The 22,543-nt window shown below is 48.8% G+C and overlaps 1 protein-coding gene across 1 annotated transcript; it reads left to right on the plus strand.

Annotated features, from left to right (window-relative positions):
• Positions 1-3,118: 3,118 nt before the first annotated feature.
• On the plus strand, positions 3,119-21,852 carry SSTR2 (somatostatin receptor 2). The gene is made up of 2 exons (XM_085617337.1): positions 3,119-3,462; positions 16,853-21,852. Exon 2 carries the CDS (start codon positions 16,938-16,940, stop codon positions 18,057-18,059), a length of 1,122 nt encoding a protein of 373 aa, XP_085473463.1. The 5' UTR covers positions 3,119-3,462; positions 16,853-16,937; the 3' UTR covers positions 18,060-21,852.
• The last annotated feature ends 691 nt before the right edge of the window (positions 21,853-22,543 follow it).

The following is a 22,543-nucleotide window of genomic DNA, read 5'->3' on the forward strand; positions in this document are numbered from 1 at the left end:
ATATTTTTAAACCGCTTTCCTTCCCTCTTAAACTGGCAGAGAATGAGGATTCCTTTCCTTCCCTCAAGTTATGCCTCTATTTTTCGCTGTTTGTGGTTCATTTTTAAAGCGGTGTTTTATGTTTTGGAATGGTGGGAAAGGCTGCCGCTGTGGGAGGTGCATTTTCAATTTCTTTACTTTTATCTTCGAGCTAGGCTGGGAAGGTATGCTGTGGCTCGTGCTGTTGCCCAATATGTTGCCTTCTTTTAATCTTTAATCAATGCAGCAGTTATAAAATAAACTTCTGGTCTCCGGGCCCATAAAACACGTTATCTGTGGATGGAGATGGTGCTCCCCTGCTCGCTATGTAAACAATTTGCCAGCATTGCTGTGGTTTTTTGTGTGTTTTTTCATTTTTTGGTGGCATTGGGAATTTGGGGATATAAGGCAACGTACCCTGTAGACCTGTTCGTTTTTAGAAGCTCAACTGCCTGGCTTGTCTCCAGCGGTCATCTGGGTGCCTTTTTGCTTTTCAGTGGTTTTTACTTTCCTTCCACCCCTCAATGGATTTTGGACTCTTTGTTTGGGGTACTCCCACCACGAACCGGTTTTCAGTGGGTTTACATTGTTCAAGAGCTGAGAAACAGGCTGCAGTGGACTATTAAAATAATGTTTTACACAGCCGAATACACGTATACAACCTTCAACCTCCAATTGTTTATGCCCACTCAAAAAAAAAACTTTAACAAACAACCATTGGAATAGGCAAAAACAAGTTGCCAGCAGTGCAAGAACAAAAGAAAAATTAGGAAATGTTTGATGGTACATACATTTTTCAATATGGTCGTTCGGTTGGACATAATGCCTTCTTGGTCATATATAAGGTAACAAAAATGCTTCTGGCACTTTTTTATTACAACTTTTCAGCATGCTGCACAGCAGTCACACTTCTCTACAGCACAGCTTAAACACATTGGCAAAGTCAATAGCTCTGCCTAAACACTCATAAGGCCCCAAAGGCGAGACCTATTGGCTATGCCAATCCTTGTAGTGTCTAGGAACCTCGTAGTTTCCCACTTGGTTGCCCGATCATTTCTAAGGCCTGGTTGGGAGGAGCGGTACCCCGTGAGAGGTAGCATGATGTTAGAATGGCAAGCATCAGTTACCCTACTTCCTCTGAACACTTTGCAGTTTGCATCAGAAGGAATCATTTGGGCCAAGAAGCCCACATGCTAGCCAAGCCCCGACGGTTTTAGGAATGTGGAATACCTGCTGGCAGCTTTGCCAGTCTAACCATGGCCAGCCTGCACACTTAGAGAGCATGCAGGGGCATGACAATGTGGCGCAGTGCAGATCAGCCTGCCCAGGAAACAGTGCACATTTGCTTTGTGTTGAGACTTGGGAATGGTGGCCACATCGGTGTTGTGCTGGTGCTCTCTTCTCCTGCAGGAAGAGTTTGGAAGGCAGTGAGTGGAGCACGTAGGGGGCTTAGGCCACAGAGGGTGGCATCTAAGTCTAGGGGTGGATGTGGCACCTCCCCTACAGGCGATCAGGCGGGGTACCACACTTCACTAAAGTGTGGAAAGGTCTCTGCTGATGTTTCTGACTTTAGTCATGAGAACTATCTTCCATTTTCCCAAGTGTGAACAGCTTGACTGAAACACTGATGGCGCTCTTTGAGTCAAGTTGAATGTGCTCTTACTGGACAGGTCTTCCATAATACAAGCTTCATTCCTCTTTTCTCATTCTCAGTATACAGCCTTAACTTTTCTAGAAACTGTTTTTACAATTTTACAAATTATATATCTTGCGTTCTGCATAGCATTTTCTTCAGCATATTTTAGAGTTTTCCTGTTCTATAGTTGTATCCATTGTATCAGTCCTAGAAAGATGAAAAGCAGTGATGTCCCTGCTGAAATTAGAGATTGAGTTTTAGATTCTGTATAAGGCACATATACCAAACAGATGCATATTGTTATCTGTTTTATAATTGTATTTACATAGTGCTTCAAAGTCCTTAAGTCATGATGCAATATTTATTTTTTCACTTACGTAGTTCTACACATTGAATTGAACTCATAGCTAAAAAATACAACACAGCTTCTGGTATTGGGGTTTTAATGGCATGCACTGATCTGCGTTCAACCCATCTACTTTGAAATCCTAATTCCGTCAGGCATACCGCTGTGTTAGCCGGCCTGTAGTCAGATTTACTGTCTCACTTCCGCTGCTCTGAGAGTGCTACAGAGGAGTCCTGATTTCCATGTGTGGGTTGGATAAGAACTGAGCACAGCAGCATGTATTCCCCACTGCTTCTTTCACACATGTGTAGTCCCCAAATTCTCCACGAAAGAGAAAACGATAGACTTAGGCAGTGGCAAAGGACACCTTAAGTGGAGTAAACAAAAAACGCAAGCTGTGCAGATGCAAAGATGCTTAGGAGGCGGGCAGAACCCGTTGAAGTCTGGCCTGGCCAAGCTGGCAGCCACAGCCCAGTGGCATTGCGCGCTTGAGTGATGCACAAGACATTCGTTCTCTGAACTTACCAGCTCTACAGAGCGGCAACAGGTTTATAGCACCTATCTATGAACACGCAGCGCTTTAAATAGGCAGGTACAGTCAGGTGTCGAGCACCTGCACTTCTTTCATTTGAAAGGGAGAGTACCTACACGTCTCAGAAGCATATACTCTAAATAGTAAGCACCTGCCCTTCTATATTTCCAGTTGAAGCACTGTGAACACGTAAGCACTTTTCTTACAACTCTATGGTTTGCGGTATTTACAGTACACCTTGATGAAAATAGTGTAGAACCAAATAAGATATTTACCTACTGTGCATCTTACCGCTAAAAATATTTTGTGTATATGTGCATCCTATCGTTAAAAAATATTTTGTGTATCTGTAAAAGGTAAAGTACCCAGGCGCGTGCACACACCCACGCATGGAGGTGGTGCTCACTGCATGCTTCTCAGCTGCGCTCTGTAGCCTATAGGCAGGCGCGCCGTGTGATCTGCGCAACTGGAAGCGCAGTCTCCTAGTCGCGAGCTCCATCTGCGTGTGACGAGGGGAATCTACTCACTGCCTGCGCAGACTCGATCCCCCAGTCAGTTGCTTGCTCAAATGCTCTGAGAGGCGGCTGGTTGCGCGCACATCGCAGTCGACGCTGCAGCGACTACCTCCACAGACCATCCGCCTCCCGCGTGCCCTATGGCTCGTGGCCACTTGATTTCGGTGCCTGGTTCTGCGCAAGGAAGAATTCTCCAGAGCCGGCAAGTTCGCTCACAACGGGTTTGTGTCTGTGTCATTTTCTCACGAATCCCCCAAAGTGCTTCGGCGGCTACAGGTGAAAACTTCTTGCAAGATTGTCTCGTTTGATCATCGCCTCTGCCAGAAGCGGCGCAATCGGGGTTTGTGCGGACACTGGTCAGCTTGAGGGGATCTTTACCCGAAGAAGCTCACACCCATGGAACCAGGACTTCAGGGTGAGTATAGGTGATAATAATAATGCTAGGATCTCGTGTCAGGGTAAATTGCATGTTTAATAAGTTGCTCATGCGGAGTTCACCTCAATATGTTGTGCCAATTTGCCCAAAATAGCACAGGGAGGTAACGCGATGAGCTCAAGATCAACTGTTTGGGGAAGGTGGAAGACAGGAAATAAATTCGAGTGTCCCGGTGGTAATTGAAGACTTAACAACTGAACTTTACACCCAAATGCTTTCTTGTAATGGGAACCCCCGTTTTCAAGCGCGTTGTTATCAAGTGTTCAAATAAACCGACTCGAGGTTGGAGGTTGAGATGCCGAAGTGCCTTTGTAGATGGTTATACGAAGCAATAGTGGCGGCCGGTGTTTTCTAATCGCCATCACTTTCTAAAGATACGATAAACGAGGCAGTCATTTCGCCAAGATGGCAGAATTTGCTGAATTAGTGAATTGTGGAAGCCAGTATCAGAAAGCGGGTGCTCGGATAAGTAATATATAATGTCACCACCAGTTCGTAATATGCAATGCCTGATCAATTTTCGACCCGCCCGGTCACATTTTAAGACGTTTGCCAGTGTCGTAGGTGTTATTAGCGGCCACCTCGCTGGCACTGGTTTTCTCGACCTACCAGAGTTCAAACCTGAAAACATACCTCTGCAGCAGAATACAACCCACTGAGCATCCCCACATGCGTACTGCGCGAAGCCACAATAATGGAGTAAGATCATGCTCCAGAGCACTTGCTCGTGTATACTTAAGTGCTGGTGCTCACCGCCTGCCATCTCCTTGTGCTGATAATAAGCTTTCACATCAAGAAACACCTGTATGAGTGCAGAGTGGACGCTGTCTTCGTCTCGGCGGTGCCCGGAGCTCGCTGCACCTGAGGTGTACCGTGCACGTGCACCTGGATGGGGCTGGCGTTCACCCGCTACATTCACTTTAGAGTTAGTGCATACACTCTTCATTGAGGCGGCGCTGGGGGTCTCAGGCTGGTATCCAGAGTGGTCTGGTACTCAGCCTAAGCAAGAGGGGGCAGGGCGCTCGGACGTGGCACAGGTCAGCGGACTTGCCATTGAAGCTAGTGGCGAGTCAGGCTCATGGGTGAGATTGAGGGGGCGTCTTCAAGGTGGGCTGTGAGTCAGACTCATGGGTGAAAATGAGGGGGCGTCTTAAAGGTGGGCTGTGGCACGTCAGACTCATAGGTGAGATTGAGGGGGCGTCCTCAAGGTGGGCTGTGGAAAGTCAGTCTCATAGGTGAAAATGAAGGGGCGTCTTAAAGGTGGGCTGCGGCACGTCAGACTCATAGGTGAGAATGAGGGGGTGTCTTCAAGGTGGGCTGTGGTGAATCAGGCTCATAGGTGAGAATGAGGGGGTGCCTTTAAGGTGGGCTGTGGAGAGTGAAACTTATGGGGGAGAATGGGGGGTGTCTTCAAGGTGGGCTGTGGCTCACACTCATAAAGCAGAGCAGTGGGGGCAGGGGAGGGGGCGCTCGACATCGTCATTAACAGAGGAGGGGTCTCAAATCGCCATCGAGACGGGTATGGACTGCCATTTTGTTGCCAGGTATTCTTGCCAATTACCGCGAGCAGATGATGGTCCCCGAAGCCATGCCGCTCTGAATGCATCAATGACGAGGGAAGGACACGGGAGACCAGTGCAGAGCACGGCCGAATCATAGTTCCCTGCAGCACATGGATGGGAGGACGGAAGAAAACCTTGCCCCAAAAGTAGAAGACGCGCACTCTCCATTGCGTAAATACGCAGCGTTGGTCACTGTGGCGAAAACCATACCCAAAAGTGAAAGCGGCGCACTCCCCATTGCGTAAATACGCGTGTGTCACAGTGGCGAAAACCATGTACATGCGTCGAAGATAGTCCCGTGGGTTCTGTGCGTGCCGCAGTGGTTCGTCCGTAACACATGAGTCATAGTTTGCATAACCAGCTGGATAAACGTGACATTTCATCCTCCAGCTGTCGATGAAATAAGCGCCCGCTGCTGTAATGCGAAATGACAATTCAAATTGTGATTTGGGCTATGAACACAAAAACACATATCACCCTTTTCTTAGTTGAGGTGAAAGATAGCCAGATAAGTCATTAATGCAGACATCGAATTTAACACATCCCTTTCAACTTGTCCGTTTCATCTCTCAAAAATTGGAATCATCAACGTCATGCCTCTGCTACAGTGCGTCCGCTGGGCTCCTCTTTTATGCTCGCCCCTCCACACATCAACCCCAAAACACTTCATTTCTGACATTATCCGCATCTTGAAATAAAATTGGTACGTCTTTAAAAATCGTATACTTCTCGCGCACATTTTACTTTTTAATTTGTATGCAAATCCTACATTTTGCTGCCCTTATGAAGTGTTTTCAGTAGTCGTGTGTCTCAAAGAGAAATTAATTGTCTGTCAAATTCTGATATGGCAGGGAGAGGAATTAATCTGTCTGGTGTATTGTGGAGTGTGATACTGTGCCACATCCAGACCGCTACCTAGGTGTTCACACTGGCATTTAACAGGGTCTCCCATCGATGGCAGATATTGGCTATGGGGCTTCTGTCCAGTACAACACATTAGAACACTGGTTTCTCAGAAGCAAAGCTATAGAATGTTATTCTGTTTCATGCCATGCTATGTTCTGTTCCATTATGCCATGGTATGCTCGGTAATATTATGTTATGCATTATAATATCATATGCTAGTTTACCAATTAGCAGTGTTAAATGATATATAGAGCTAACACGTAACAAAGACCATTTGTCGTATAATGCAAACCGCGAAATGAAAGGTGAGTGCTGCAGAGCGCTGGATACGAAGGACCTTCATGGGAGTGAAACCTCGTCACACTGTCTGCCCGTGTGCCCTATCTCCTCACACTGGTGTAAGCTCCAAGCACTCTGCATGCACTTCCAGACTCCTGGCACTGTCCACGTGTCTTACCCTCTCTCCCTGACTGACTGTGGGCCCCAACATATTCTCCTGAGCAGGGCATGCACTTCCAACCTCTTGGCGCTGTCCACATGTTGCAGTCCTCTAGCCCTGTCCCGGTCTGTGCATGCACTCCAAAAACGTCTGGCACTGTCCACGTGTTTTCACTTTTTCTCCTTGACTGACTGTGTGTATACACTCCCAAACTACTGGCAATTTCCAAGTGTTTCAACCTTCTCACCCTGACTCAGTCTGTGCATGCACTTCCAAGTTCCTGGCATTGTCCATGTGTTTCAACATTCTCAGCCTGTCTCGGTCTGTGCATACACTCCCAAGTTCCAGACAGTTTCCATGTGTTCCAACTTTCTAAGCCTGTCTCAGTCTGTGCTTACACTCCCAAGCTCCTGGCACTGTCCATGTGTTTCAACCGTCTCAGCTTGTCTCGGTCTGTGCCTGCACTCCAAAGCTCTTGGCAGTTTCCATGTGTTTCCACCTTCTCTGCCAGTCCCGGGCTGGGCATGCACTCCCAAGCTCCTGGCAGTTTCCATGTGTTTCAACCTTCTCAGCCTGTCTCGGTCTGTGCATGCACTCCCAAGCTCCAGGCAGTTTCCATGTGCTTTAACCTTCTCAGCCTGTCTCGGTCTGTGCATGCACTCCCATGCTCCTGGCAGTTTCCATGTGTTCCAACCTTCTCAGCCTGTCTCAGTCTGTGCATGCACTCCCAAGCTCCTGGCAGTTTCCATGTGTTCCAACCTTCTCAGCCTGTCTCGGTCTGGTCTGTGCATGCACTCCCAAGCTCCTGGCAGTTTCCATGTTTTCCAACCTTCTCAGCCTGTCCCGGTCTGTGCCTGCACTCCACAGTCCCTGGCATTGTCCATGTCTTCGAACCTTCTCAGCCTTTCCGGGTCTGTGCCTACACTCCTAAGCTCCTGGCGCTGTCCAGGTGTTTCAACAGTCTCAGCTTGTCTCGGTTTGTGCATACACTCCAGAGCTCTTGGCAGTTTCCATGTGTTTCAACCTTCTCAGCCTGTCCCGATCTGTGCATGCACTCCCAAGCTCCTGGCACTGTCCATGTGTTTCAACTGTCTCAGCTTGTCTCGGTCTGTGCATGCACTCCAAAGCTCTTTCCATGTGTTTCAACCATCTCAGTTTGTCTCGGTCTGTGCCTGCACTCCCAAGCTCCTGGCACTGTCCATGTGCTCCAACCTTCTCAGCCTGTCCCGGTCTGTGCCTGCACTCCCAAGCCCCTGGCACTGTCCATGTGTTCTAACCTTCTCAGCCTGTTTCAGTCTGTGCATGCACTCCCAAGCTCCTGGCACTGTCCATGAGTTTCAACCGTCTCAGCTTGTCTCGGTCTGTGCATGCACTCCCAAGCTCTTGGCAGTTTCCATGTGTTTCCACCTTCTCTGCCTGTCCCGATCTGTGCATGCACTCCCAAGCTCTTGGCAGTTTCCATGTGTTCCAACCTTCTCAGCCTATCCCGATTTGTCCATGCACTCCCAAGCTCCTGGAAGTTTCCATGTGTTCCAACCTTCTCAGCCTGTCCCGGTCTGTGCATGCACTCCCAAGCCCCAGGCAGTTTACATGTGTTTCAACCTTCTCAGCCTGTCTCGGTCTGTGCATGCACTCCCAAGCTCCAGGCAGTTTCCATGTGCTTTAACCTTCTCAGCCTGTCTCGGTCTGTGCATGCACTCCCATGCTCCTGGCAGTTTCCATGTGTTCCAACCTTCTCAGCCTGTCTCAGTCTGTGCATGCACTCCCAAGCTCCTGGCAGTTTCCATGTTTTTCAACCTTCTCAGCCTGTCTCGGTCTGGGCATGCACTCCCAAGCTCCTGGCAGTTTCCATGTGTTCCAACCTTCTCAGCCTGTCTCGGTCTGGTCTGTGCTTGCACTCCCAAGCTCCTGGCAGTTTCCATGTTTTCCAACCTTCTCAGCCTGTCCCGGTCTGTGCAGGTACTCTCACGTTCCTGGCACTGTCTATGTATTTCAGCCTTCTCAGCCTGTCTCGGTCTGGGCATGCACTCCCAAGCTCCTGGCAGTTTCCATGTTTTCCAACCTTCTCAGCCTGTCTCGGTCTGTGCATGTACTCTCACGTTCCTGGCACTGTCCATGTGTTTCAGCCTTCTCACCCTGTCTCGGTCTGTGCATGCACTCCCAAGCTCTTGGCAGTTTCCATGTGATCCAACCTTCTCAGCCTGTCCTGGTCTGGGCATGTCCTCTCACGTGCCCGGCACTGTCCATGTGTTCCAACCTTCTCAGCCTGTCCTGGTCTGTGCCTGTACTCCCAAGCTCCCGGCAGTTTCCATGTGTTTCAACCTTCTCAGCCTGTCCCGGTCTGGGCATGCACTCCTAAGACCCTGGCACTGTCCATGTGTTCCAACCTTCTCTGCCTTTCCCAGTCTCTGCCTGCACTCCCAATCTCCTGGCACTGTCCATGTGTTCCAACCTTCTCAGCCTGTCTCGGTCTTTGCTTGCATTCCCAAGCACCTGGCACTGTCCATGTGTTTCAACCGTCTCAGCTTGTCTCAGTCTGTGCATGCACTCCCAAGCTCTTGGCAGTTTCCATATGTTCCAACCTTCTCAGCCTGTACCGGTGTGGGCATGCACTCTTAAGCTCCTGGCAGTTTCCATGTGTTTCAACCTTCTCGACCTGTCTCGGTCTGTGCATGCACTCTCAAGCTCCAGGCAGTTTCCATGTGTTCAACCTTCTCAGCCTGTTTCGGTCTGGGAATACACTCCCAAGCTCCTGGCACTGTCCATGTGTTCCAACCTTCTCAGCCTGTCTCGGTCTGTGCTTGCACTCCCAAGATCTTGGCAGTTTTCATGTGTTTCCACGTTCTCTGCCTGTCCCGATCTGTGCATGCACTCCCATGCTCCTGGCAGTTTCCATGTATTCCAATCTTCTCATCCTGTCCCGGGCTGTGCCTGCACTCCCAAGCTCCTGGCAGTATCCATGTTTTTCAACCTTCTCAGCTTGTCTCGGTCTGTGCATGCACTCCAAAGCTCTTTCCATGTGTTTCAACCATCTCAGTTTGTCTCGGTCTGTGCCTGCACTCCCAAGCTCCTGGCACTGTCCATGTGCTCCAACCTTCTCAGCCTGTCCCGGTCTGTGCCTGCACTCCCAAGCCCCTGGCACTGTCCATGTGTTCTAACCTTCTCAGCCTGTTTCAGTCTGTGCATGCACTCCCAAGCTCCTGGCACTGTCCATGAGTTTCAACCGTCTCAGCTTGTCTCGGTCTGTGCATGCACTCCCAAGCTCTTGGCAGTTTCCATGTGTTTCCACCTTCTCTGCCTGTCCCGATCTGTGCATGCACTCCCAAGCTCTTGGCAGTTTCCATGTGTTCCAACCTTCTCAGCCTATCCCGATTTGTCCATGCACTCCCAAGCTCCTGGAAGTTTCCATGTGTTCCAACCTTCTCAGCCTGTCCCGGTCTGTGCATGCACTCCCAAGCCCCAGGCAGTTTACATGTGTTTCAACCTTCTCAGCCTGTCTCGGTCTGTGCATGCACTCCGAAGCTCCAGGCAGTTTCCATGTGCTTTAACCTTCTCAGCCTGTCTCGGTCTGTGCATGCACTCCCATGCTCCTGGCAGTTTCCATGTGTTCCAACCTTCTCAGCCTGTCTCAGTCTGTGCATGCATTCCCAAGCTCCTGGCAGTTTCCATGTTTTTCAACCTTCTCAGCCTGTCTCGGTCTGGGCATGCACTCCCAAGCTGCTGGCAGTTTCCATGTGTTCCAACCTTCTCAGCCTGTCTCGGTCTGGTCTGTGCATGCACTCCCAAGCTCCTGGCAGTTTCCATGTTTTCCAACCTTCTCAGCCTGTCCCGGTCTGTGCAGGTACTCTCACGTTCCTGGCACTGTCTATGTGTTTCAGCCTTCTCAGCCTGTCTCGGTCTGGGCATGCACTCCCAAGCTCCTGGCAGTTTCCATGTTTTCCAACCTTCTCAGCCTGTCCCGGTCTGTGCATGTACTCTCACGTTCCTGGCACTGTCCATGTGTTTCAGCCTTCTCATCCTGTCTCGGTCTGTGCATGCACTCCCAAGCTCTTGGCAGTTTCCATGTGATCCAACCTTCTCAGCCTGTCCTGGTCTGGGCATGTACTCTCACGTGCCCGGCACTGTCCATGTGTTCCAACCTTCTCAGCCTGTCCTGGTCTGTGCATGTACTCCCAAGCTCCCGGCAGTTTCCATGTGTTTCAACCTTCTCAGCCTGTCCCGGTCTGGGCATGCACTCCTAAGACCCTGGCACTGTCCATGTGTTCCAACCTTCTCTGCCTTTCCCAGTCTCTGCCTGCACTCCCAATCTCCTGGCACTGTCCATGTGTTCCAACCTTCTCAGCCTGTCTCGGTCTTTGCTTGCATTCCCAAGCACCTGGCACTGTTCATGTGTTTCAACTGTCTCAGCTTGTCTCAGTCTGTGCATGCACTCCCAAGCTCTTGGCAGTTTCCATATGTTCCAACCTTCTCAGCCTGTACCGGTGTGGGCATGCACTCTTAAGCTCCTGGCAGTTTCCATGTGTTTCAACCTTCTCAGCCTGTCTCGGTCTGGGCATGCACTCCCAAGCTGCTGGCAGTTTCCATGTGTTTCAACCTTCTCGACCTGTCTCGGTCTGTGCATGCACTCTCAAGCTCCAGGCAGTTTCCATGTGTTCAACCTTCTCAGCCTGTTTCGGTCTGTGCTTGCACTCCCAAGATCTTGGCAGTTTTCATGTGTTTCCACGTTCTCTGCCTGTCCCGATCTGTGCATGCACTCCCATGCTCCTGGCAGTTTCCATGTATTCCAATCTTCTCATCCTGTCCCGGGCTGTGCCTGCACTCCCAAGCTCCTGGCACTGTCCATGTGTTCCAACCTTCTCAGCCTGTCTCGGTCTGTGCTTGCACTCCCAAGATCTTGGCAGTTTTCATGTGTTTCCACGTTCTCTGCCTGTCCCGATCTGTGCATGCACTCCCAAGCTCTTGGCAGTTTCCATATGTTCCAACCTTCTCAGCCTGTACCGGTGTGGGCATGCACTCTTGAGCTCCTGGCAGTTTCCATGTGTTTCAACCTTCTCAGCCTGTCTCGGTCTGGGCATGCACTCTCAAGCTCCAGGCAGTTTCCATGTGTTCAACCTTCTCAGCCTGTTTCGGTCTGGGAATACACTCCCAAGCTCCTGGCAGTTTCCATGTGTTCCATCCTTCTCAGCCTGTCCCGGTCTGTGCCTGCACTCCAAAGCCCCTGGCATTTACCATGTCTTCGAACCTTCTCAGCCTTTCCGGGTCTGGGAATACACTCCTAAGCTCCTGGCGCTGTCCAGGTGTTTCAACAGTCTCAGCTTGTCTCGGTTTGTGCATGCACTCCCGAGCTCTTGGCAGTTTCCATGTGTTTCAACCTTCTCAGCCTGTCCCGATCTGTGCATGCACTCCCACGCTCCTGGCAGTTTCCATGTGTTTAAACTTCTCAGCCTGTCAAGGTCTGTGCCTGCACTCCCAAGCGCCTGGCACTGTCCATGTGTTCCAACCTTTTCTGCCTTTCCCAGTCTCTGCCTGCACTCCCAATCTCCTGGCACTGTCCATGTGTTCCAACCTTCTCAGCCTGTCTCGGTCTTTGCTTGCATTCCCAAGCACCTGGCACTGTCCATGTGTTTCAACCGTCTCAGCTTGTCTCAGTCTGTGCATGCACTCCCAAGCTCTTGGCAGTTTCCATATGTTCCAACCTTCTCAGCCTGTACCGGTGTGGGCATGCACTCTTAAGCTCCTGGCAGTTTCCATGTGTTTCAACCTTCTCGACCTGTCCCGATCTGTGCATGCACTCCCAAGCTCTTGGCAGTTTCCATGTGTTCCAACCTTCTCAGCCTATCCCGAATTGTCCATGCACTCCCAAGCTCCTGGAAGTTTCCATGTGTTCCAACCTCCTCAGCCTGTCCCGGTCTGTGCATGCACTCACAAGCCCCAGGCAGTTTACATGTGTTTCAACCTTCTCAGCCTGTCTCGGTCTGTGCATGCACTCCCAAGCTCCAGGCAGTTTCCATGTGTTCCAACCTTCTCAGCCTGTCTCAGTCTGTGCATGCACTCCCAAGCTCCTGGCACTGTCCATGTGTTTCAACCGTCTCAGCTTGTCTCGGTCTGTGCATGCACTCCCAAGCTCTTGGCAGTTTCCATGTGTTTCCACCTTCTCAGCCTTTCCGGGTCTGTGCATGCACTCCCAAGCTCCTGGCACTGTCCATGTGTTTCAACTGTCTCAGCTTTTCTCGGTCTGTGCATGGACTCCCAAGCTCTTGGCAGTTTCCATGTGTTTCCACCTTCTCAGCCTTTCCGGGTCTGTGCTTGCACTCCCAAGCTCCTGGCACTGTCCATGTGTTTCAACTGTCTCAGCTTGTCTCGTTCTGTGCATGCACTCCCATCCTCCTGGCAGTTTCCATGTGTTTCAACCTTCTCAGCCTATCCCGATTTGTGCATGCACTCCGAAGCTCCAGACAGTTTCCATATGTTCCAAACTTCTCAGCCTGTCCCGGTCTGTGCCTGCACTTCCAAGCCCCTGGCACTGTCCATGTGTTCCAACCTTCTCAGCCTGTCTCAGTCTGTGCATGCACTCCCAAGCTCCTGGCACTGTCCATGTGTTCAACCGTCTCAGCTTGTGTCGGTCTGTGCATGCACTCCCAAGCTCTTGGCAGTTTCCATGTGTTTCAACCTTCTCAGCCTATCCCGATTTGTGCATGCACTCCCAAGCTCCAGACAGTTTCCATATGTTCCAACCTTCTCAGCCTGTCCCGGTCTGTGCCTGCACTCCCAAGCCCCTGGCACTGTCCATGTGTTCCAACCTTCTCAGCCTGTCTCAGTCTGTGCATGCACTCCCAAGCTCCTGGCACTGTCCATGTGTTTCAACCGTCTCAGCTTGTCTCGGTCTGTGCATGCACTCCCAAGCTCTTGGCACTGTCCTTGTTTTTCAACCTTCTCAGCCTGTCTCTGTCTGTGCTTGCACTCCAAAGCCCCTGGCAGTTTCCATGTGTTTCAACCTTCTTGACCTGTCTCGGTCTGTGCATGCACTCCCAAGCTCCTGGCAGTTTCCATGTGTTCCAACCTTCTCAGCCTGTCCCGGTCTGTGCCTGCACTCCCAAGCCCCTGGCACTGTCCATGTGTTCCAACCTTCTCAGCCAGTCTCAGTCTGTGCATGCACTCCCAAGCTCCTGGCACTGTCCATGTGTTTCAACCGTCTCAGCTTGTCTCGGTCTGTGCATACACTCCCAAGCTATTGGCAGTTTCCATGGGTTTACACCTTCTCTGCCTGTCCCGATCTGTGCATGCACTTCCAAGCTCCTGGCAGTTTCCATGTGTTCCAACCTTCTCAGCCTGTCTCGGTCTGTGCATGCACTCCCAAGCTCCTGGCAGTTTCCATGGTTTTTCAACCTTCTCAGCCTGTCTCGGTCTGTGCATGCACTCCTAAGCTCCTGGCAGTTTCCATTTGTTTCAACATTCTCGACCTGTCTCGGTCTGTGCATGCTCTCCCAAGCTCTTGGCACTGTCCATGTTTTTCAACCTTCTCAGCCTGTCTCGGTCTGTGCCTGCACTCCCAAGCTCCTGGCAGTTTCCATGTGTTTCAACCTTCTCGACCTGTCTCGGTCTGTGCATGCACACCCAAGCTCCAGGCAGTTTCCATGTGTTCTAACCTTCTCGACCTGTCTCAGTCTGTGCATGCACTCCGAAGCTCCTGGCACTGTCTATGTTTTTCAACCTTCTCTGCCTGTCTCGGTCTGTGCATGCACTCCCAAGCCCCAGGCAGTTTCCATGTGTTTCAACCTTCTCCGCCTGTCTCGGTCTGTGCATGCACTCCCAAGCTCCTGGCACTGTCCATGTGTTCCAACCTTCTCAGCCTGTCTCGGTCTGTGCATGCACTCCCAAGCTCCTGGCACTGTCCATGTGTTCCAACCTTCTCAGCCTGTCTCGGTCTGTGCATGCACTCCCAAGCTCCAGGCAGTTTCCATGTGTTTCAACCTTCTCAGCCTGTCTCGGTCTGTGCATGCACTCCCAAGCTCCAGGCAGTTTGCATGTGTTTCAACCTTCTCAGCCTGTCTCGGTCTGGTCTGTGCATGGACTCCCAAGCTCCTGACAGTTCCTATGTGTTTCAACCTTCTCAGCCTGTCTCGGTCTGTGCATGCACTCCCAAGCTCCAGGCAATTTGCATGTGTTTCAACCTTCTCAGCCTGTCTTGGTCTGGTCTGTGCATGCACTCCCCAGCTCCTAGCACTGTCCTTGTGTTTCACCGTCTCACCCTGTCTGTGTGCCCTGGCAGGATCCTCATCTGCTCTGTCGTGCACTCTCATGCCACTCATGCTGACAATGTAACCAAAGCTTCTCAACCCCTTCGCACCATGAGGTATTCTGAAGCTCTGGACACTGGTCCTGCGCCTTTAACACTTTCTCATTTAACTTTCTCATGCTGACTGCCCCTTTTCCCCCACCCCCACCCCCTCACCCTTTCTTTTCCTGGTCCCCAACACCCTGTCACTGTCTATCGGCGTGCCTAATCCTCTCACGCAGTCTGTCCCTGTGCCCCTCTATTCTCACATGGTCTGCTAAAGGGACACAGGTTCCACACACTGTCTATATGTGCCATACTCTTCTCCCTATGTGCCCTGTGGTCACGACCCACATACCCAAGGCTAATATATTCCCTGTCCATGTGTGGGAAGCTCCTTTGACTCTAGCCAAGTCACCCACTTCTTACTGCTTGGAGAGGTGCCCCGAGCGCCTCGCCCTGTATGTCACTGTTCCCCAAGCTCCTCACTTGGCCCGAACATGTGCCCAACCAATGTCCCGTTGGTTCCCAATACAGTCTTTGTCCGCCTCCGTGCACAGGCTCCCCACCCTGTCTGTAATGTGCCAAGGCTCCTCAAACTGTCCGTGTGCCCCAGTCTCATCACCCTCCCTGGCTCCATGCCCAGACTCCTCACGCAGTCTGTTCTCAATCTCAACACTCTCACGGCTGTGCTTAATTTGAGCTGGTGGTTTCCGGTTCCTTGCACCAGTACATCATTTTCAGCACTGGCTCTAGTGACAGTCCACCACATGGTGGAGCTGTCTGTCACATTTTGAGATCAGCACAACAACTGTAATTCATAAGCCAATAAAAAATAATAAAATCTGTCGCGCACACCATTATTTTAGCTTTGGGTGGCCTGGGATAGTTTGAATTGTCACACTTGTATCAGTGCGATGGTTAGTACTTGTATTGGTTCTGTCATTGGCAGTGTCGGCCGGGGCAAAGAGTGGTGCATGCTGTATTGGCATCCTGAGAAGGGCCCTGGCACGTACTTTTTGTGTTACAAATTAAGCACTGCCTCCCGATGAATGCCCTCAATGTGCCTCAGCCTTCAAAACCTATATGTTGTCTCTTAATATTAAGCCTACTTAATATACCGCCAGCTCCAAAATCTCCACGTTTCACAAGCTTGCCACACACCTCAGTGTGCCCTGACAGTTACTAGCTACTCACACTGTCTTGCTAAAGTGCTCAAGCTCTGCACTCAGCCCATGTGCCACAAGTAATGCCCACTGCTTCTCCTGCTCCCTGATCTCCTCTCACAGCCTGTCGTTGAACCCAAACAATAACATTATGTTTTTTAATTTTGAAAAAAGTATCTTTGGTTCTCTCAGTTTATATTACAATTGTTGTGATGATGAATAAGTGTTTAGTTGCCTTAAGTCTTTGCACTTATTCATTGATCCCTGCCTTAAGGAACGCTCATTCTATTAGCAGGGGGCCTCTTGCTCTTTACACTCTTGTACCCAAGCTCTCCATACTGTCCATGTCCCCATGACATGTCTCTTTCAAGTAACCCATGTGATGTATCCTTTGAGCCTAAAACTGCTACGGTGATATGATTCAGTTGTTTTTATATATTTCAGCCAGATTCAAGAGCTGTCTGTCCCACAATAACATGCTCAACAACTCTCTGAAATATCAAGACTGCTAAGGAACATGAAACCTATGTACAACGAACACTGACAAAAACAATACGTCTGACGTTGGATGTCAGCCCTCTAGGCCTGTCAATGCGTGACTTGCTTTGTCATGGATTTAGAAAAGCATTATTGTTTGAAAGCAGTCAGGCCATCCCAAATGGGAAAAAACACTTTCTAATAGCAAAAAATGTATTGGTCCCAAAAAGCACACATTGCGATATTAGCCCTTGCTAATGAAGGGAGCCATTTTGTGCAGACGTGCTCCTTGTAAAAGGACAGAAAGTTGTCATTCTCAGTGGTGCATGGTTGTCGCACAATAGAAAAGCCGAGCGATGTATATTTGTTGGTGTGACCAGGTCAAAGAAACGCTCATAAAGGAAAGGAAATGTTCAATCATGTTTTTTCAGCCCATATATTGCCTATTTTAAACTCATGCTTCTTCTTTGAAGTGTTTCTTCAGTGTATTGGCAAAATAAACTAAAACATTTTTTTCTATCCTGCCATTGATTTCCTTTTTCAGATTCCATGCTTCAAAAAGTGCACCAACCAATGGGCCTGTCCACTTGTTTCTCCTAACCTCCTACGTTGCCAAGATAGGTGGCACCATGGCGCTAGACTACTCGGACCTGACGAATGGCACGGAATTCTGGCTGGCATCACCAGCACCATATGACAATTTTTCTGCCGAGGTGCTGCCCATCAACGCTTCCCGGAACAACACAAAGAATCACTTTGACCGGACCAGCAACGCTATACTGACCTTCATCTACTTTGTGGTGTGCATTATCGGCCTCTGTGGCAATACCCTGGTCATCTATGTCATCCTGAGGTATGCCAAGATGAAGACAATCACTAACATCTACATCCTCAATTTGGCCATTGCCGATGAACTCTTCATGCTGGGCCTGCCCTTCCTGGCCATGCAAGTGGCTTTGGTCCACTGGCCCTTTGGCAAGGCCATCTGCCGGGTTGTGATGACCGTGGACGGCATAAACCAGTTTACCAGTATCTTCTGCTTGACAGTAATGAGCATGGACAGATATATGGCTGTTGTCCACCCTATTAAGTCTGCTAAATGGCGGCGACCCAGGACTGCCAAAATGGTGAACTTTGCAGTGTGGGGGATTTCCCTCCTGGTCATCATGCCTATCATGATTTATGCTGGTATTCAAAAACATCATGGGAACAGCAGCTGCACGATAATCTGGCCAGGTGAGTCAATGGCTTGGTACACAGGCTTCATCATCTACACCTTTATCCTGGGATTTCTGGTGCCGCTCAGCATTATTTGCCTCTGCTACCTTTTCATCATCATCAAGGTCAAGTCTTCTGGAATAAGAGTGGGGTCGTCGAAGAGGAAAAAATCAGAGAGGAAAGTGACCAGAATGGTCTCCATTGTGGTGGCCGTGTTCATCTTCTGCTGGCTTCCCTTCTACATTTTCAACGTGTCCTCTGTCTCAGTGATGATTGAGCCTACGCCCGCCCTGAAAGGCATGTGGGACTTTGTGGTGATTCTAACCTATGCCAACAGCTGTGCCAATCCTATCCTTTATGCCTTCTTGTCGGACAACTTCAAGAAGAGCTTCCAGAACGTCCTCTGCCTCTCCAGGGTCAGTGGGATGGATGACGGGGATCGCAGCGACAGCAAACAGGACAAGTCTCGGCTGAATGAGACCACGGAGACCCAGAGGACCTTGCTGAATGGGGATCTTCAGACCAGCATCTGACCATCAGGGAACTCTTCTGGGACCTACCTGTGTGTCTGGTATTGGGAAGGTGCAATACTGTCTGGCCCAAGACAGATCCATTACAGAGGGCTTCTGGACCAAGACCTAAATGTAAACCCATGTGGAAAGGGATCAACAGATTCTACATGTAACTAACAAAATGACGGCAATTGTTCATCTGGAAAAGTATTCTAAGGTGTATAAAGCCTTCCTAAAAACTAACATTCGGGGTGGTCATGGGATGGGATGCCTTGCTTTAAACTCCATTGTTTTTTCTATTTATTTGATAGCTATCTAGACATATAAGGGCCTTTCCCTTTTACAGTTTCTTCAGACTCGACACTCGTGAAACCACTGATTTCATGCAAGGGAGTCCTCAGCATGATGTACTCACCAGGCTCGCAGACTTCAGCTTGTCCTATATCGTTCATAAATCTCAATCCTTCTTATCTGATGGCAGTCGACCCCAATGAAGAACTAGGAACATGCAGGATTTGCAGAAACTTGTGGAAAATGTTGGATTATTTTGGAATTCGCAGTAAGCAACTATACCTGATTTGAAGGCTGGCCTTTCAGTGTATACACCCTTTTTGGGCACTAACCACTAGAAGTGTTTTCTTGAATCTTGATGTTGCTGTTACCTCCCTGTTGTAAGAGTCAGTACTGTAAATGTATTTTGTGCTCGCAGAGAAGTGGCTGTGGGATAGGGTCCAAGATCTGGGACACATATAATTCAACACAATATAATATAGTGAATCAAAGGTGGTGATGTATAATTGCAAGGTATTGCTTCAGTATACGCACGCAGTAAACCCAAACACCTCCACATGTGGCAGGCAGAGGCATAGTTTCATGTATTTTGTGCTTCGTGGTTTCTCACAAAACAGGATATAATTAATGTGCCAGTGAGAAAGAGTCAAGCTGCTAATCATGATATACATACTCTGGACTACTTACCAATCCATGCCAGGTGAATACATTTACCCATTACCGATAAATGGGTTACATTACAATCTCTAACGCATGCCCATTTTAATGTGAAAACAAAAATGGGCACTGTGACAGGGAGATAAGAGGGGTCACAAAGACAGGGCCACCAAGGGCAGCTGGTAAGGTGCACCAGTTGTGACATCACCAGCAATGCAGGAAATAACCTCCAAAAGGAAAGAGCGCATGAGGGTAATTCGGTAGCGTCCAGCACTGAGAGATTGCTGACAGGCTTACATGACATTGTTGACATCATGTTTCCCTCTTCCAAGCGCTATAACGTGGCCTCTGCTAGAGGAATGTATTTTACTCATGATATTTGATGAGACGTTTGTCTCTCCCAGGTGACATATATTTTATTACTCCACTCAACATGTTTTCTGCTTTTCCTAAAGTCTTCATTTTGCCTTTCCTACATGGCACCAATGTTAGTGCTCCTAAATTACACACATTTTACTCTCCTACATGACATAATTTGGCTTCTTTTCATCATATAGCATGCTTTCCCCTTCCCTAAGATATCATTTTCAGCTCTCATCTTGACACCATATTCCTCTCCCACTTCATGTTTATTCTCTTCTTCCCTGAAATATTATGTATGTCTCTCTCAACTGAAATATTATCCTCCTCTCCACTATGACTTCATATTAACCTCTCCTTTATGGCAACGTTTCCATCTCTCCCTAGGATGTCATGATCACCTCTACCATATGATATCATTTTCCCCTTGACATCATGTTCGCCTCTCCCCGATTATATCATGTTCTGCTCTCCCCCACGACATCACGTTCGCCTCTTCGCTGAGACATACTTTTGACATGTCCCCTAAGTCGTTATCTTTTCCTATCTCCATGACATTGTTTCACCGCTCTCCTATGATCTGATCTTCCATGAACCCAAAACACCATTTGACATCTCTTAATTGAATTGGTGCCATATCTCTAATAAGGTGAATTGGCCAGCATGATCAAAGCAAATGCATCTGCAAAAGTGGATGCAGGTGCACACTCTGGAAGCCTGCAACCCTTAGTGCACCATATTACTACATCTCATACTCTGCAGCACTCTAAGGAAAAAAGATAAATGTCTCAGTTTTAAGTATTTCTGGTATAAACTGTGGTATTTTCCTACATTTCCTATGTCCTCATAGCACTTTTCATGTGGCAGCATTTGTATTGTCAATAGACACTTTTAGACATAATTTCTTTAGACAAATGCCTATAGACATAGGCATTTTGGTATTGCTAAACAAGATGGCTGCTGCCACACTATCATGTTCAAAGATGAACATGAAACACAGAAAAGGAGAAGGGGAAATGGAATTACTCGGGTAGCATGGTAACCCATCCTTCTTTTGCCCACCATATCACCTCATATTAGACCCGGGCCATGTGCAAATCAGCCTTGGTCCTGCTCCAATAGGAACAGTCTAGCCCAAACTGCGAAGCCAGGTCCTCGCTGACCTGGAACACAAGCAACCGAAGATCAGTTTTCACCCTCATTGGGGCTTGTCAGTCAGGGCAGCTTGGTTCTAGTGGCACAGTGGGCAAGGGACCCACGTCTGGGCATACCCTTTGCCGCTTGGGGCTTTACATAAAACATGCAAAAGGTGATGAGAGAAAAGCTTGCAATTTGTTTAACGATTGGCAATCACTCAGGGCAACATTCAAACCCCCTTTTTTTGCCCACCATGCCATTTAGGATTAGACCCAGTGATATGGAAATCAGCCTTGGTACTGTTGTAATAGGAACAGTCCAGCCCAAACTGCCAAGATGGGTCTTCTCGTAGAACTGAGCACAAGCAACCCAAAACCAGTTTCACCCTGATTGGGGCTCCTCAGTCAGGTGTAGCTTGCTCCCAGTGCCACAGTGAGCAAGGAGCCCCCGTCTGAGCATACCCATGCCCACTTTAGGATGTTACATTAAACACACAAAAAGGTGATGGGTGAATGCTTGCAATTTTTCTAACCACTGGCAATTGCTCGGGGTAGAATTCCATTCAGATCTCCTGGTCTTTTGTTCTTCATGCCACCTCAGATTAGACCCAGTCATTTGCAAATCAGTCTTGGTCCTTGTCCAACAGGAGCAGTTCAGCCTGAACTGCCAAGCAAGGCCTTCTCTGAGCTGGAACACAGTATTACGAATAACTGTGTAATATTGTCCTGATGACAACACAAACCACAAGATAGAAGGTTCAGTACTTTGTAATTGTTGCCAGAACCCTGAGATGGCACTCTTGGACCATATTACACATGGTAGCCGTTATTTATTTTTTATTTTACATTCTTATTTTAGGGTGGTTAACATGAAAAGGCTGCTTTCCGTCAAAGTGCAGCTAACAATGGGCACTGGTTGGAGTTAGAAAGTTTAGACTTTGTTTACCTTTCTTGAATAAGTTGGTAAAAAAAGAATGGGAAATGGTGAGGACCAGTGGATTTAGGCGTTTTGTGGCAGCAGCATTTACTGATTAATTATGGATTGACCATGTTTGCCACAGAATGTGCTGCATCACTCGCAAAATTAGCAGTTTTCACAAAAAATGTTGTTTCTAGAAGAAATGGATGAAAGTAATGCTGCCACAGAAAATGCCCTATAATTTGAATTTTTTGGTGCATGATTAAGAGAACATTGTTGCCTAATTTCACCCTCAACTCTGCATATTCCTTGTAGCCCTGACAATGTTAAAGCTCTGTAGAGTGGTTTGTGATGCCACCAGGATGATGAATTCAGAATTTCCGAGGGAACATATGATATATCCCGCATACCATTGCATTTTGTGCAATAAAAGCACCCAAACATGAAATGCATATATGTACACATTATATATATTTTGTGCGCCAGTCCTGGGCGTACTGGAGGTATCCCGCTTCATTAAGAGGTCAGAGCATTCAAGGACAGCTTCGGCGTTTGTTTTGTTTATCCAAGGTATTGGACAGCTCAGACACACCGCATCTACTTTCAACGCATCGACTGCTGCTCATGTCAGTCCGTGATTGCACGGAGGAACCTGGATTACTGCAACTGTGTTCCCAGGCCATGTTGAGAGTGGAGCCATGCGGTTGAAGCGTCTAGGGGACCCGAGAAGGATATTTGTTTCACCAGCCCAGTTCTGCCTCAATACCCCAACCCACGTTCCGGTTTCAATTCAGGGCCCTTTCGAGGATACTTGGACAGACGACAAGCCACTTACTTGCAAGCCGTGAGAGGTGCATGCTGGTACTTGCAGTCCGCCAATGCGGCTGCAGTACTGTTTGGGACTTTGACTCCGCCTGCCTGAATAACCACCTATGGCGGAACTAATGGGATTACAAATGTGAGTGTTTTGGCGGGAGAGCTGTGATGGAGCAGGCATCTGATGAAGGCACAGACCGAAACGCGTCATGCCATTGCTCTTGGGACGAAAATAAAGATCCTTCCGGTATCCCCCATTGTGTTCCTCCGATTCTTTCCAGTTAAGAATCTCCTGTGGCATTTTTGTGCGCCAGTCCTGGGCGTAC

Source organism: Triturus cristatus, chromosome 7 (genome assembly GCF_964204655.1).
Source record: "Triturus cristatus chromosome 7, aTriCri1.1, whole genome shotgun sequence".
Lineage (NCBI taxonomy): Eukaryota > Metazoa > Chordata > Amphibia > Caudata > Salamandridae > Triturus > Triturus cristatus.

Bases quoted from the DNA above. Each gene is read 5' to 3' on its own strand.
- SSTR2 (XM_085617337.1), top strand. From the start codon at position 16,938: ATGGCGCTAGACTACTCGGACCTGACGAATGGCACGGAATTCTGGCTG.